The 14,031-nt window shown below is 41.5% G+C and overlaps 3 protein-coding genes across 3 annotated transcripts in view; all 3 read left to right on the top strand.

The window, feature by feature from the left end:
* The window catches only part of LOC113469093 (nose resistant to fluoxetine protein 6-like), a 20,344-nt gene extending 14,353 nt beyond the window's left edge, over positions 1-5,991 (top strand). The window contains exons 6-9 of the mRNA XM_026826543.1: positions 3,780-3,948; positions 4,555-4,686; positions 5,387-5,448; positions 5,774-5,991. Of these exons, the coding sequence (XP_026682344.1) occupies positions 3,780-3,948; positions 4,555-4,686; positions 5,387-5,448; positions 5,774-5,981 (571 nt within the window). The 3' untranslated portion in view covers positions 5,982-5,991. The remainder of the gene's footprint in view (positions 1-3,779; positions 3,949-4,554; positions 4,687-5,386; positions 5,449-5,773) is intronic.
* On the top strand, positions 341-3,178 carry LOC113469103. Its single transcript, XM_026826555.1, has 3 exons — positions 341-553; positions 1,218-1,356; positions 2,950-3,178. Exons 1-3 carry the CDS (start codon positions 385-387, stop codon positions 3,062-3,064), a joined length of 423 nt encoding a protein of 140 aa, XP_026682356.1. The 5' UTR covers positions 341-384; the 3' UTR covers positions 3,065-3,178.
* A 3,766-nt stretch (positions 5,992-9,757) lies between the features above and the next one.
* Positions 9,758-14,031, top strand: part of LOC103513492 — a 32,820-nt gene continuing 28,546 nt past the window's right edge. Inside the window, exons 1-2 of the mRNA XM_026826414.1 lie at positions 9,758-9,783; positions 11,942-12,104. Coding sequence (XP_026682215.1) covers positions 9,758-9,783; positions 11,942-12,104 — 189 coding nt within the window. The remainder of the gene's footprint in view (positions 9,784-11,941; positions 12,105-14,031) is intronic.

The raw sequence follows: 14,031 nt of genomic DNA on the forward strand, positions 1-14,031 counted from the left end.
CCCAAGAGGGTTTCGTTTCCCCCGTCAAAAACCCCTAAAAAAAAAAAAAAAAAAAAAAAAAGAATCAACCAGAACCTTGATAATAACTAGCATTTTATTTTATTAGGGTATCGCGTCAGTTATTACTGGCGATTATTTGTCCTAGTCCTATAGGCCAAAGCAACCAATACCTAGTATCCAGTAATAATAGAAACGGTAAGAATAATGTCAGTTATTACTGCTGCTGAGTTCTATGCACATTTAGGACTGTGTCGAAGAACTGGTAGTAACTGTAGACATTAGTAAAAAAAAAGATGGCGCGCCATTAAAGTCTCGAAAATTTCCCAAAAGGTAAAAACACCTATCGTTTCCTTTTTGTTCCAGTCACAAAAGGTTTTCGCCTTTATGACGATGGTTCCACTAAATTTCATCGTCTTCTACATTGGAGCCCTATTTCTACAACCAGGAGTTCAATACAATCCTTGGCACCATGCGCTGTTTGCTTTTGTTATGAGGATTACGTATTCTGGGCTGATATTTGTAGGCCTTGTCATTCATATTTGCGGAGGGTTCGGTAAGTAATAATATTGTTGTTGTTACCGTTTGTGTCGACATTTCAATCTTCCTCCTCCAATCCAAGGAAAGAAGCCACCTCCTGGGGGTTTGTCCAGAGTGCCGAGGGATCTAGTGTGGTGGGGTTGGCTGGACATTCCAAGAGACACATCATGCACAGCTGTTCTGCATTTGGGACATTTGTCATCTACTGATGGGGTGATCAAGCCATCCAAAACGGAGCAGGGGTCGGTCAACCTTTTTTGGGCCGATTTCAGAGCAAAACCCCTTGTCCAGTAAAGCTTGCGGGTACAACCCTCCTTAGTTCTAAATCTCGGATCGTTTTTCTTTTTCAGCCTCGCGATAAGTCCATACGATTGAGTCGACTGAAATTCTCTTGGGGACTTTGTGTCCCAGAAGTATGCACGGCCAATGATATTCAGACTTCTTTGGACACAACTCTGGCCGAGGCTTTCAGAGAGCACAACATTTCATTCCGTGTGGAGTTGACGTCCGTCATGTGTTACTCTGGCAGAAAGCCAGTCGTTCCGAGAACGAACATTATCCCTTCAGGATAAAATCCGAATCAAACCCATGGCCTAGCGCTTACAAGGCAGACGGGCTACCAACCAAGCTACCAGGTTAGCAGTTCTAACTCTAATCATTACCTATATTATATGTTCCAGGCGCCATTTCGGATTTTCTGTGTCACCCTATATTCAGACCGCTAGGCAGGATAACATTCCATATGTATCTGATACATTTCTTCATCATCACTACCGATCATGCTTTGAGCCAAAGTTCCCAATACTACAACCTGTATAAGCATGGAGAGTTTTTACACACGCAGGATGTATTTTATTGCAGCTTTTGAAAAAAAAGGCAAGCGTAAAAAACCCTCCGTCCATCGCACCTTAAAGCCTTAGGATGAGACCTATCCACATCAGACAATGTGGTCAGATGGCAAGCGTAAAAAACCCTCCGTCCATCGCACCTTAAAGCCTTAGGATGAGACCTATCCACATCAGACAATGTGGTCAGATACACGACTTTTTTTCGTGTCGCGCGACACGTTTCCACTATGCGATTTTTGCCGCGCGACAGCGTTGGTGGAAATCCACCTTTAGGATGAGACCTATCCACATCAGACAATGTGGTCAGATAAACCCTTGGGCGCGGACCTTTGATAAAATAGGTAATGTTGATATTGTTAATGTTGTAGATTGGGACTGTTACTCTTGGTCATACTGATGGTGGTGGGAACAATCGTTGATTACCAATATGGAACTGAACAGCAAGCAATGGAAAAACAACTCAAAGACACCAAGGAAGAATCGACCGACAAAACCTGTATAACTATGTAAGTATTTCATTAGTACTATTATTACTATTACTTTTTTATAGTCTTAAGAAAATTCCACTCTTTTTAGCCTTTTTAAAAATATGGCCTTAAATAGCAGTCAAACAGTACCTACTTTTCTTGAAACCCGCTCCTTGGACACTTTCGATTTCGATCTACAATTCTACACAATACATATTCGAAACTTTCTGCAAAAATTGGGTAATGTTGATATTGTTAATGTTGTAGATTGGGACTGTTACTCTTGGTCATACTGATGGTGGTGGGAACAATCGTTGATTACCAATATTTTCTTGAAACCCGCTCCTTGGACACTTTCGATTTCGATCTACAATTCTACACAATACATATTCGAAACTTTCTGCAAAAATTGAGGGACTTGGGCCAAAAGCAAAAGTCCTGAGAAACGCGAACTCTTCTTGTGGGTTTCACAACAGTTTGGCCTCAAGAGGTTTTTTTTTTCATCTGAATGGATGAGATCACTGTACCCTCCGTTCCATAAAATGTAATGTTATTACCAATCAAATATATAAGACCTTGTTTAGACTGCGAGAGTAAAGGGACTTTTCAGTCCTATGCAAGTTTGGCCTCAAGAGGTTTTTTTTTTTCATCTGAATGGATGACATCACTGTACCTTTGTTAAGAGTTATATTGACATATCTTCTTAAGTGTGTCCACACATTGTCGACCAGCCGTCAATCGATGTCGACTAAACCGTCACACTGCCGCGAAAACATAGATTCATCTCGTCGATCGACGGCTATGTTTGAACACACCTTAACCTTTTGCGGACAGATTCATGTGTCACATGAAATCATGGTTCCGCCATTATGGTAGGAGAAATATAACTTAAATCTGGCGTTTGTTAAGAGTTATATTGACATATCTTCTTAAGTGTGTCCACACATTGTCGACCAGCCGTCGATCGATGTCGACTAAACCGTCCACACTGCCGCGAAAATATAGATTCACCTCGTCGATCGACGGCTATGTTTGAACACACCCTAAGACATGTATACGTACATTGAAAAAATAAATAACTTTTACAACTTTGTTTTCCAGTTTCTCAGAGTCTGTGGGGATATATTTTCGACCACACTTCTGGCCCTGGCAACAACTTTACTGTTCGAATCTCCTATCGGATTATTGAGGAGGAAATACTTGAAAGCGTGAGACAGGTCCTCATGATGGTTGGGACGGGGCTGCGGTTCGGGACGGGTCAAGTTATCTTGTTCAGAGACCATTAACCCCCCTCGATGCAGCTTCAACAGCAACATACACCATACCCTGGAGAAGAAATAAAACGAATATTAATTGTATTCAGCATAAATGCTTGTCATAAATGTCGATCAACGCCTTATACAACCCGCCCGGTTAGCTAGAGGTTACAAAGGGTTTATCATGCTTCAAAGGAAACGGAAGAAATAAAAGGAATATTAATTGTATTCAGCATTAATGCTTGTCATAAATGTCGATCAACGCCTTATACAACCCGCCCGGTTAGCTAGAGGTTACAAAGGGTTTATCATGCTTCAAAGGAAAAGACTGGCGATCAAGTTTGGCATGTCCCTAAGGCTCCTTTCTCCGAGAGCTCAAGCATAGCTCAAGTTCACTGTGAGAACACTTGATGTTTTTACAAAGAATACTGCCAGCCTTGTTAGCTTGGAAGGTAGCGAGTCTGTCTTGTAAGCGCTAGATCACGGGTTCCATTGTTACCAGACAGATAAGGTTCGTTCCATTTTATCCCAGACAGATAAGGTTCGTTCTCGGACTCATTATACCTACATGTTTAATTCATTTATAGTTAGAGAGACTGTCCGCAAAAGGCGCATAAGGTTAGAGACCTTTTTGCCAGAAGGTCCAATAAAGTCTTTCCACCTGATTTCAGCTTATACCCACTTATCCTAGCCTCCATTGCGTTCGCTATTTGGGTGTATCCCTACTTGGGAGAAGGACCTCGCTGGAAGTCAGTCGTAGATGGCGGAGCTGAAAGCTGTCAGCAATACTGGTGGCATAATCTGCTCTTCATTTCGAGTCTGTTCGAGGACACGGAACTCGTAAGTTGAATAATAATAATAGTAATAGACTCTTGAGTGGAAAGTAACCACTAGGCGAGGTTAATGCCGCAGTCGTTCTTTACCACCTAATCCTTGAATAGGAAGATTCTTCTCCTTCTTCACCTTTTCCAGTTTATAGCCCAGGAGCTGCACCACCACTACGGGATTGGTCCACAAGGCTGTTGGGTCCAGGATGGTTGGAAGGTCTGGATAATTGAAGAGGTGATGGACGTCGTGAGGTGATCCACTGTACCTGGGACCTGGGACATTGATCTGGCACAGAGGGGTCTATTCTGGCCATGCAGTACTGGAGTAATTTGCACCAACCGGATCTGAGTTGGGCAAGGGTGGCTCGGGTAGATCTTGGGAGCGATTCCTCCGCTCTGTCGATATACGTTTATACGAAGCCGGTGTTTATAGTTAGCCTTTTCCAGTCAGTTCTATTTTGCCCTTCAGTCTTCGTCCCTGTTAGCCCTTTTTCCCGTAAATCCTTCCTGACGCAAGTTTCCCACTTTTTCAGCTTTTTCTTCTAATCTTTGTTCCCTCTTTCTCAATTTTATTTAGGCTTGTTCATTAACTACTTTCTTCTCCTAAATTACCTTACAGTGCATCTCAGTCATGTGGTTTCTGAGTACGGAATTCCAGTTGTTCCTGCTCGGCCTCGCCATTGTTGCTTTGGCCGAGAAATTTCCCTCGCACCGTACGGTAATTCTGAGTGCGTCTTTCATTATCTCCCACATTGTATTTACCTGTCCAGGACAATCAAACAGGAAATAATACACGTCCGCCTTCTCCCGGTAGAAATTCAGCTTGTCTAGCAACCACTTGACATTTGTCTCCAAATATTCCACAGCGTACATCAGTCCTCCATTAGGACCTAGGGACATGTGTTCCATGACGTCACAGATTGTGATGAGCTCACAAATGTCCACGTCGAAGTCCAGATTGTCCACGATCTCGTTGGCTGGATCTGGAAACCGGGGAATGGGCCGCGTAAGTGTGACGTCACTTTTGGACACGTACTTTTGAGCAAAGCTTAATAAGATGGAAGTTTAATTTAACTTCACTTAAAGACAGATAAACAGAGATTTTTTTTTTTTTTTAGACCTGCGATAGAGGGAACTTTAACAACGGAGGATTCAAGCTTACTAAAATGGAAGTTTAATTATTTTATTTAACTTCTAAAACCTAATAACAGACTTTTTTCAAAAGCTTCGATAGAGGGAACTGTAACAATGGAGGTCTTATCTCCCCCAAAATTGAAGAGAGTACATGATAGGAGAAAGCCAACCGTTCCGAGAACAAATCTTATCTGTCTATGATAAAGTTCGCCCAGCGCGGGATTCGAACCCTGGGTTGCGGATTTACTGAACCACCAATATGTTGGTAGGATAGGATAGGATTTTTTTTTCTCTCTCTTGAACATTTTCATTCCCACATTGTACCGTCCGTATTCATCTACTTCCAGAGGGAAACCAGTTTATGGATTATGACAATCTGGTAAGTAGTCATGTACTACCTATCCTTGACATTTTGTTTGACATAGGTTTGGTGACAGAGGTTTAATAGGTTTGACAGAGGGAACTGCAAGTGCTAAGGTCTTATCGTTGGTACCTATAAGTGGGGTCATCGGCTATAATAAACGCCCTTCTTCGTCTCCTTCTTCTTCTTCTTCCTCCTCCTTCTTCTTCTCCTCCTCCTTCTTCCTCTTCCTTCTCCTCCTTCCATCATCTTCTTTTTCTCCTCCTCCTCTGCCTTCTTCTTTTTACTTTCTATTTTCAATATTTTTTTGAAATACTCTGTCGTTTGTCTTGCCATTTCCCAGGGACATTCAGAATATCAATCTCACTCCTCATATCCGCGCCATGTACCTTAAATTCTACATACGGATGCCTCCCTATATTTTCGGCGCATGCAGTGCCTACGTGATTGATTATTTGCTGAAGAAACAGGTCAAGATTACCGGAGTAAGTTGTGAATCTTTTAAATCATTTGATTATTCAAAAGTAGGCATTTATTCGTGGTCACCATAAAGCCAAACAGTCTAAAAACCTTAAAACCCCACCCCGATATGAGATGAAAAACAAAACGGTGTATTTTTCTTTCCGGGAGAGACAATATGGAGTTTCCGTTTCTCTATTTTGGAACTGACACGTTCTATTATAATCTATAGTCAATCAAGAATCACACGCCTTGATACTAGCCTAGTTTAGCTTAGTTAGGGTATTGCGTCTACCTTGTAACTGCGCTGGCCGCTGAGTTCGATTTCTGTGACTGGTAGTGGTGTAGGACATTAGTAATCCTGATGACTTGGCGGGCCATTAATGTTCGAGTTCTCGGAACGGTCTTATGGCTTTCGCTGTGTTCCTGTCAAGGTCTTCGCCTTTCTCTTGCGATGGTTCGGGACGTAAGTCATCGTCTGTTAATTGCAGTCCCCTCTGTCAACAACCTCTTAAATAACAATCCTGGAACAATGAGAATCAACCCTGTACCTTTGATAATAACTAGCCTTTTATGGGATTTCCGTATTCTGCGGTGTATCGCGTAGCGTTGTCCATTACTAGTTGGGGCGGTTCGTAACGTCAATACTTATTTGGTTCCTAGATCCTTTGTCGCCAAAGCTTCAATACTTCGTATCCTCATTAATCATAGAAGACGGTAAGCACCTCCTGAGGTTATGTCTGCTGCTGCCCCCGAGGGCTCATAAATGTCGCGTGACGGTGGTCGAAAACTGCTAGTAACTGTAGACCATTAGTAAAAAAAAGATGGCGGCATTAAGTCTCGAAATTTCCCAAAAGGTAAAAACACCTATGTTTCTTTTTGTTCCAGCTGTCACAAAAGCGTTTTCGCATTTATGACGATGTTCACTTACATTTCATCAGTCTTCTACATTGGAGCCCTATTTCTACAACCAGGAGTTCAATTAATCCTTGGCACCATGACCCGCGTTTGCTTTTGTTATGAGGATTACGTATTCTGGGCTGATATTGTAGGCCTTGTCATTCCATTTTGCGGAGGGTTCGGTAAGTAATAATTTGTTGTTGTTACCGTTTTGTGTCGACATTTCAATCTTCTCCTCCAATCCACGGAAAGAGCACCTCTGGGGGTTTGTCCATAGTGCGAGGGATCTGGTGTGGTGGGTTGGCTGGGACATTCCAAGAGCACATCACTGCCATTTTTTTTTTTTTTTTTTTTCATTTATTTTTTTTGTCTGAATCTAATGGAATCCATCGAACCCGGATTCATTTTGACAGAAAAAAAGTCTTTTGAAAATCCGAATCCAAGGGATCCACTCGGGGACTCGATTCGTTTGGTTCACAGAGGTAGAAGATAGAGATTCCAAAGAGAGAAGTAAAAAAATATCTCTATGAAAGAAAAATGCACATTTTTTTTCTTTTTGAAGAGGTTTGACAGAGGGAACTGTAACTGCTAAGGTCTTATCGTCCCGAAATCGAAGAAAGACAGGATAGGATAAAGCCAGTCGCTCCGAGAACGAACATTATCCGTTCAGGATAAAATCCGCCCCGGGCGGAATCAAACCCACGACCTAGCGTTTACAAGGCAGACGGGCTACCAACCAAGCTACCAGGTTAGCAGTTCTAACTCTAAATCATTACCTATGTATATTATATGTTCCAGGCGCCATTTCGGATTTTCTGTGTCACCCTATATTCAGACCGCTAGGCAGAATAACATTCCATATGTATCTGATACATTTCTTCATCATCACTACCGATCATGCTTTGAGCCAAAGTTCCCAATACTACAACCTGTATATATCAGCTGTAAAGGATTTTCGGTTTCCCCCTTTTCCTCGGGCCGTTCTCACTTGTCGTTTGAAAAAAAAAAAAAATCGTGTCGTGCGTAATGGGAACACTTTAAATTATATTGCCTACAAGAACATTTTGTCGTTCGGAAAAAAATCGTGTCGTGCGTAGTGGACCCAACCACAGTAGAAGTTACTCCCCACTCCCCAGTAGCTCAGAGTTAAAGTTAAAATTGAAAAGAAAAATCGAGGTTCAAAGGTAAATAATGATTTCATTTATTTATTATTCTTGTTTATAAATCGTAATGAGACTATAAATAATAATGGTTAAAATTTGGACCGTTTTGACCACTGGAACAACACATGACGTCTTTTGAATACTAATCAGTCAACTCCATAATAGAGCGAAAACTATAGGTACATACGTCCATATTAGAGCGAAAACTACACGGACTTTACTGAGAACGATATGGTTGTCCATTATTTCAACTCCAAAATCCATTGTTTTTTTTTCTATCTTTCAAAGGATATCCTATCTTATTAGAGGAAAAGATCATAGAAAGTGATCATTTCAACTACCCCCGGTGCCAATTAGTTGAAATAATCGAGGTTCTACTGTAGGTACCAATAATAATTGTAGTGTTTATAAACGAGGAGCTCAATGGAAAAAGGACCGTTGTTTCACGAGTCGACAGCACAGAAAATGGCCATTTTTTCATAGATCTCTTCAAATATACCGAAGTAGATTTTACACGTAGAAAGATGATAGGTGCATAGGTTCTAGTAAAGACATAAAGCATAAGTCCTTTTGGTACATCATAAATCCTAATCTCTAGTATCTAATACCTAATAGCATATGGTCCTATGTATAAGTACATAGGTTCAACCGAGGCAAGTCTCTAAATAGGTAGATACTTGAATTTGATTGAATGTCAACTGTCATAAGCCATAAGTATTGCGACATGCATCTTATGAGAGGACATAGGCGGTTCTTGCCTAAATTTTTGGGGGGGCTTGATTTACCTTCAAAATTTTGATTTAGCTTTATGTAAAAAATCTGGTGTGAACGTCTTCCTAGATAACCAGTGGTTACAGTACCAAGTTGTATAACAGGTACATTGGTACTCCATTACTTCCATCAAGTACTGTGGTACTCCGTCAGGTACTTTGGTCATGTAATCTAATTAACTATCACTTTGGTCTTCCTAGATAACCAGTGGTTACAGTACCAAGTTGTATAACAGGTACATTGGTACTCCATTACTTCCATCCAGTACTGTGGTACTCCGTCAGGTACTTTGGTCATGTAATCTAATTAACTATCACTTTTACTTAACGCCTTTTATGTACTTGCCTTTTACGGATCTGAAATTGGCAGCAGATATATACGTATCTAGGTATGGCATATGAATCAGAATATGGGGAATTGGGGATGAATCGAGAACACATCACATGTCTTCAGGCACACTCCATTTGTCAAGGGTCTAGGTTTTCCTTGCCCTTGGGATCAATTTAATTTGAAGAAACCATTTACTGATGAAAACTTCAGGCACTCCATTTGTCAAGGGTCTAGGTTTACCTTGCCCTTGGGATCAATTTAATTTGAAGAAACCATTTACTGATGAAAATTTGTGATGAAACAATAAGTTGAAAATGGACGCTGTAACAATAACGGAGTTTTTCTTCACCTCTATCTCGTCAATCCCTATCAAATTTTAGCCAAACTTTCAGTACTTTTTATTCTAAACTTTACCGATACAAAGAAACATACGAGTCCCTATAGAGTTACATTCTCTATTAAACTTCTAAATGTTCCACTTTTCGGAAACCATTTAAAAAAAAGTGCTGAAGAATTTGGTATTTATTTTCAGAATTACGTACGAGTTACTCAACGAAATTTCATCATTATTATCCTACCTATATAACTCTGTAAAAATAAAAAAATAAAAATAAAATAAAAAAACAGAACTGCCAATTACCCAAGAAAGATTCATTAGGTTCATACCGTAGAAGTAAATCCCGGAATCCAAATTGTACCGAAAAATGTACCGTAAATACGAGATTACGGTGTAAGGAAATATAATGAGGAATTTAAATTTTAAAATCGCTCTCATTACGTGAGATATTCTGCAGGATCAGGGCCGAAGATAATTGACCGAGAGAAGTGAGGCCTGAGTTTTATCTTGACGATTTTGAATTCGGGTTTTGTGTGTGTTTCGTTTTGGGTTTATGCCTGATTGGGGGTAATTAGGGCCCTTTTACTGCTTGAAATGTACTGTAGATCTACAGTTCCTGCTTTGGCGGTGCTATACCTTTATGGTGAAGTGGTCAAAGCACTCGTCTGCTAATCAGAAAGGCGCGAGTTCGAAATTCCACACCCTGCCGAGGTGTGGAATTTTGTCCAAAATATCTTTGAGAATTTGACTACAATAATAGTAGTAGTAGGTTTACGGTTGGTGTAAAGGAGTGTGTGTTTCGTTATGGGTTTATGTCTAATTGGGGGTAATTGAAATGTACTGTAGATCTACAGTTCCTGCTTTGGCGGTGCTATACCTCTATGGTGAAGTGGTCAAAGCACTCGCCTGCTAATCAGAAAGGCGCGAGTTCAATCCCTGCCGAGGTGTGGAATTTTGTCCAAAATATCTTTGAGAATTTAATTACAATAATAGTAGTAGTAGCTTTTGCGGTTGCACTGAGAAAAAAAAATGGTGACAGGGTGCCACAACTGCCTCAAGTTAGGATGGAAGAACTCTATTATTGGGTTACTTCCCCTGATTTAGGCTGTTGGAATGCTATATTTTAGTGTCGAGCTTCCCGATATAGAGTTCAATATTAGAGTGCCGGAACCCAGTCACCCGATAAGGCTGCCGGCACCCTAGTTTTTTCTCAGTGTGGTGTAAAGGGGATTTCTAGTCCTATTCGGGCAGTTAAAATAGAATAGACAGGCGAGTTGGTATTTAACTTGATATGGCCTTTTAGCAATAGGGGCTTCTCCCCCTGTGACCGCAAAATACTTCTTCAAGGGTTATTTATTCCCTAGTAGGCTCAAGGGTAACCCTTCCTTAGTAGAAAGAGTTGTCCCTCACAAAAATTAATTATTAAACCCCATATATTAACCCGGCCCTGGTTCTTGATCCTGATTGGTTTAATGTGGGGGTGTCTGAATCCGGGTTAAGATAAGTCCACTTTTACGATCTGTACCTCAGTTACAAGTTACAAATCGTTCATATCTATATCATAATATCGTAGGTACCTATCATAAACGTTTTTGAATTGGACAAATACAGGGTGTTCCAATGCGCTAGGTCGCATTTTCCACCCGGGGTGAACTTTATTCTAAACAGAGTAGGTTTGTTCTCGGAACGGCTGGCTTTTTCCTATCCAGCCCTCCTTTTCCATTTCGGGATGGTAAGACCAGAGTGAGAGAGTGACTGAGTGGTATCCAAAGGAAGGAAAGAGAGGAGGACATCCACCAATGAGATGGGAGGACTCCATAGCGAAGGTAGCGGGTTGGAAAATGGATGAGAGCGGTACAAGATAGAGATAAATGGCGATTTTCCGACCTGCAACACTGGAGAGATACCAATATTGAAACGATCTGTCAAACCCCTGATAGTTCCCTCCATCAAACCTCTGAAGAGAAAAGTTCCTGGCACCCTGTATTAATACATTAAAGATCGACAATTTACTTCAGATATTGAGCTGTCAGATTTAATACCATTTATTTCTTCTTCTTCTTCTTCTTCTTCTTCTTCTGTTATTTGTGTATATTTGACTTCCAACCAATCAGGACCGGAGCCCACGAAACGCCGGTCGCGGAGTTCTTTAGGACTGTTTACTCCTACACCTAAGTCTCTGAGTGGGCTTTTTGTGTTTGGAGGAAAGCTAGGACAAGTTTCGCATAAGGCCAATTATTATTCTTATAGTTCGGGATACATTCAGCATTGTAACGACAATTGAGTTGCTACTTCAATGAGCAAGATAAAATCCGCCCAGGGCGGGAATCGAACCCGCGGCCTAGCGCTTACAAGCATTCAGCATTGTAACGACAATTGAGTTGCTACTTCAATGAAGTAGCGACCAGTGGTGGCATTACCAGTGTAAAAAGATTATTGAAATATAGAAATTGATTTCAAAGGAGAGTAATCCTGCGCTACCCGCAAAAGTTGTAAAGAAGCTCTCTGAATTACCACAAAGAATTAATGATTTGATATTTTCTTCCCACAGGAATGAAGGTTTTCCTCTGGTAGTTCATTTCAACCTCAAGTTCTACCCTCGTCGTCATCCCCTGGATGTGAGAGACTTGGAGGAAGTGCTCAAGAGTAATCGCACCATAGACCCAGATAGCGTGAGAATTCAGGAGGGCGAAATGTTGACCGCTCTCATGCAGGTAGGGTAGACTTTCGCTGGTAGAATATCGTTAGGTGTATTATGCTGGGCTAAATCTGAAAACTCCCTTTTTCTCTCGAAGTCCTGCGGATGAACCAAGGTCTCCTGGAAAATTTGGCATTTCATGAGTACTTTCGCTGATAGAATATCGTTAGGTGTATTATGCTGGGCTAAATCTGAAAACTCCCTTTTTCTCCCGAAGTCCTGCGGATGAACCAAGGTCTCCTGGAAAATTTGGCATTTCATGAGTTGATTTCGGGACTGTGTTTTCGGCTAGAAAAATAAGTCCTTTTCCCGACAAGTCTAAACATAGCCTGACTAAACTAAAAAACATGCCTTAATTTGTAAAAATGTGAACTTTCCCTGGCCAACCTTCCGCTGGGTTTTCAAACTTCAAAAAGCTGTTGTCTGTTTACGAAACGCAGCAATTACGTCCACCGTTTTAAACTCATTGATTACCGATAGACCTAGCTGGAGACCATCACACCACCAGCTTAGCTATTACAACACCAATGACAATTGTTTGCTTTTACCACCTCTAGAAATAAGTCTTATCTTCCTTTCGCAATTATTTTCAGGTGGTAATGGAGGGAAATGGACTGCCCAATGTGTCCTTCTGTCAGTCCCTTGGTTGGAGTCACAACAGTAAGTAGTTTTAGAACAACCCACCTCAGTGTTGTAGGGGTTAGCGCGGTGAACTTCGGATATCTGGAGCTTAGAGGTTTTAATACAGAGATAGATAAGACCATTTAATGAACTCTATGAAACTACTCAAACCAACGGCCACCTGTGAACTCCTAGAACCGACGCGATAAGCACTCAATCCGGCCTACTATACAGGTACTACTCCTACTAGCAACAAATAACCACGGCCTCCATGTCGCAAACTATTGGAAACACTCGTCAAAACAGTAAGAAAAGGACATGGAAAATAAGTAGGTGGTTTGAGTCCAAGTCAAGTCATAAAATTGATGGAGGTGTAAAAGAGCTCTAGAAGCTAGCTTTCAGGAGCTTCGCTTCCAAATCTTCCAAACCATACCGATGAGTCGAATATTTATTTAGCGTCATCGATTTTGGATTTCCCAGTAGGTATTTCCTGCCCTTCCCTTCCCAGCAGGTAGAGTGTTTAGATTGCGGGAGTAAAGGGACTTTGCAGTCTCATTCTGGCAGTACTTATAAGCAAGGTTTATTCTATTCTATTTCATTTATTGACTTTCAATTGTCTCTAATTTTCCAGAAGAGACGAGACCTGTCCGACCCTTCGACCGCGCGATACCAAACCCTCGCCATGGACTATCGGGATCTGATCAACATCCTGTTCAAGAAGAGTCACCTCAAGTCCGCCTACATGGGGACGGACATTTTGGCCTTCGATGGGTGAGTTTCGCGTAGATTCGTAGAAGCCATTATTTAGGGCTGGATGACGGGCGCGCGGGATGACGGATTAGTTCCTAGGCTCAGAGCCCTTATCACACCCGGCGTTGTTCGTTGACCCCATTCAGGGCTAGAGGGTTATTTGTTAAAAAAAAAATAGGGCTGGAAAACACTTTGACGCGCGGGATGACGGTCCTAGGCTCAGAGCCCTTATCACACCCGGCGTTGTTCGTTGACCCCATTCAGGGCTAGAGGGTTATTTGTGTATATTTGACTTCCAACCAATCAGGACCGGAGCCCACGAAACGCCGGTCGCGGAGTTCTTTAGGACTGTTTACAGTCTCTGAGTGGGCTTTTTGTGTTTGGAGTAAAGCTGGGACAAGTTTCGCATAAGGCCAATTATTATTCTTATAGTTCGGGATACATTCAGCATTGTAACGACAATTGAGTTGCTACTTCAATGAAGTAGCGACCAGTGGTGGCATTACCAGCGTAAAAAGATTATTGAAATATAGAAATTGATTTCAAAGGAGAGTAATCCTGCGCTACCCGCA

The sequence above is a fragment of the Diaphorina citri genome, unplaced genomic scaffold (genome assembly GCF_000475195.1).
Source record: "Diaphorina citri unplaced genomic scaffold, Diaci psyllid genome assembly version 1.1 scaffold40, whole genome shotgun sequence".
Lineage (NCBI taxonomy): Eukaryota > Metazoa > Arthropoda > Insecta > Hemiptera > Psyllidae > Diaphorina > Diaphorina citri.

Bases quoted from the DNA above. Each gene is read 5' to 3' on its own strand.
- LOC113469103 (XM_026826555.1), top strand. From the start codon at position 385: ATGACGATGGTTCCACTAAATTTCATCGTCTTCTACATTGGAGCCCTA. The intron at 554-1,217 runs GTAAGTAATAAT...TATATGTTCCAG, and splicing joins TCATATTTGCGGAGGGTTCG to GCGCCATTTCGGATTTTCTG. The intron at 1,357-2,949 runs GCATGGAGAGTT...CAACTTTGTTTT, and splicing joins CAATACTACAACCTGTATAA to CCAGTTTCTCAGAGTCTGTG.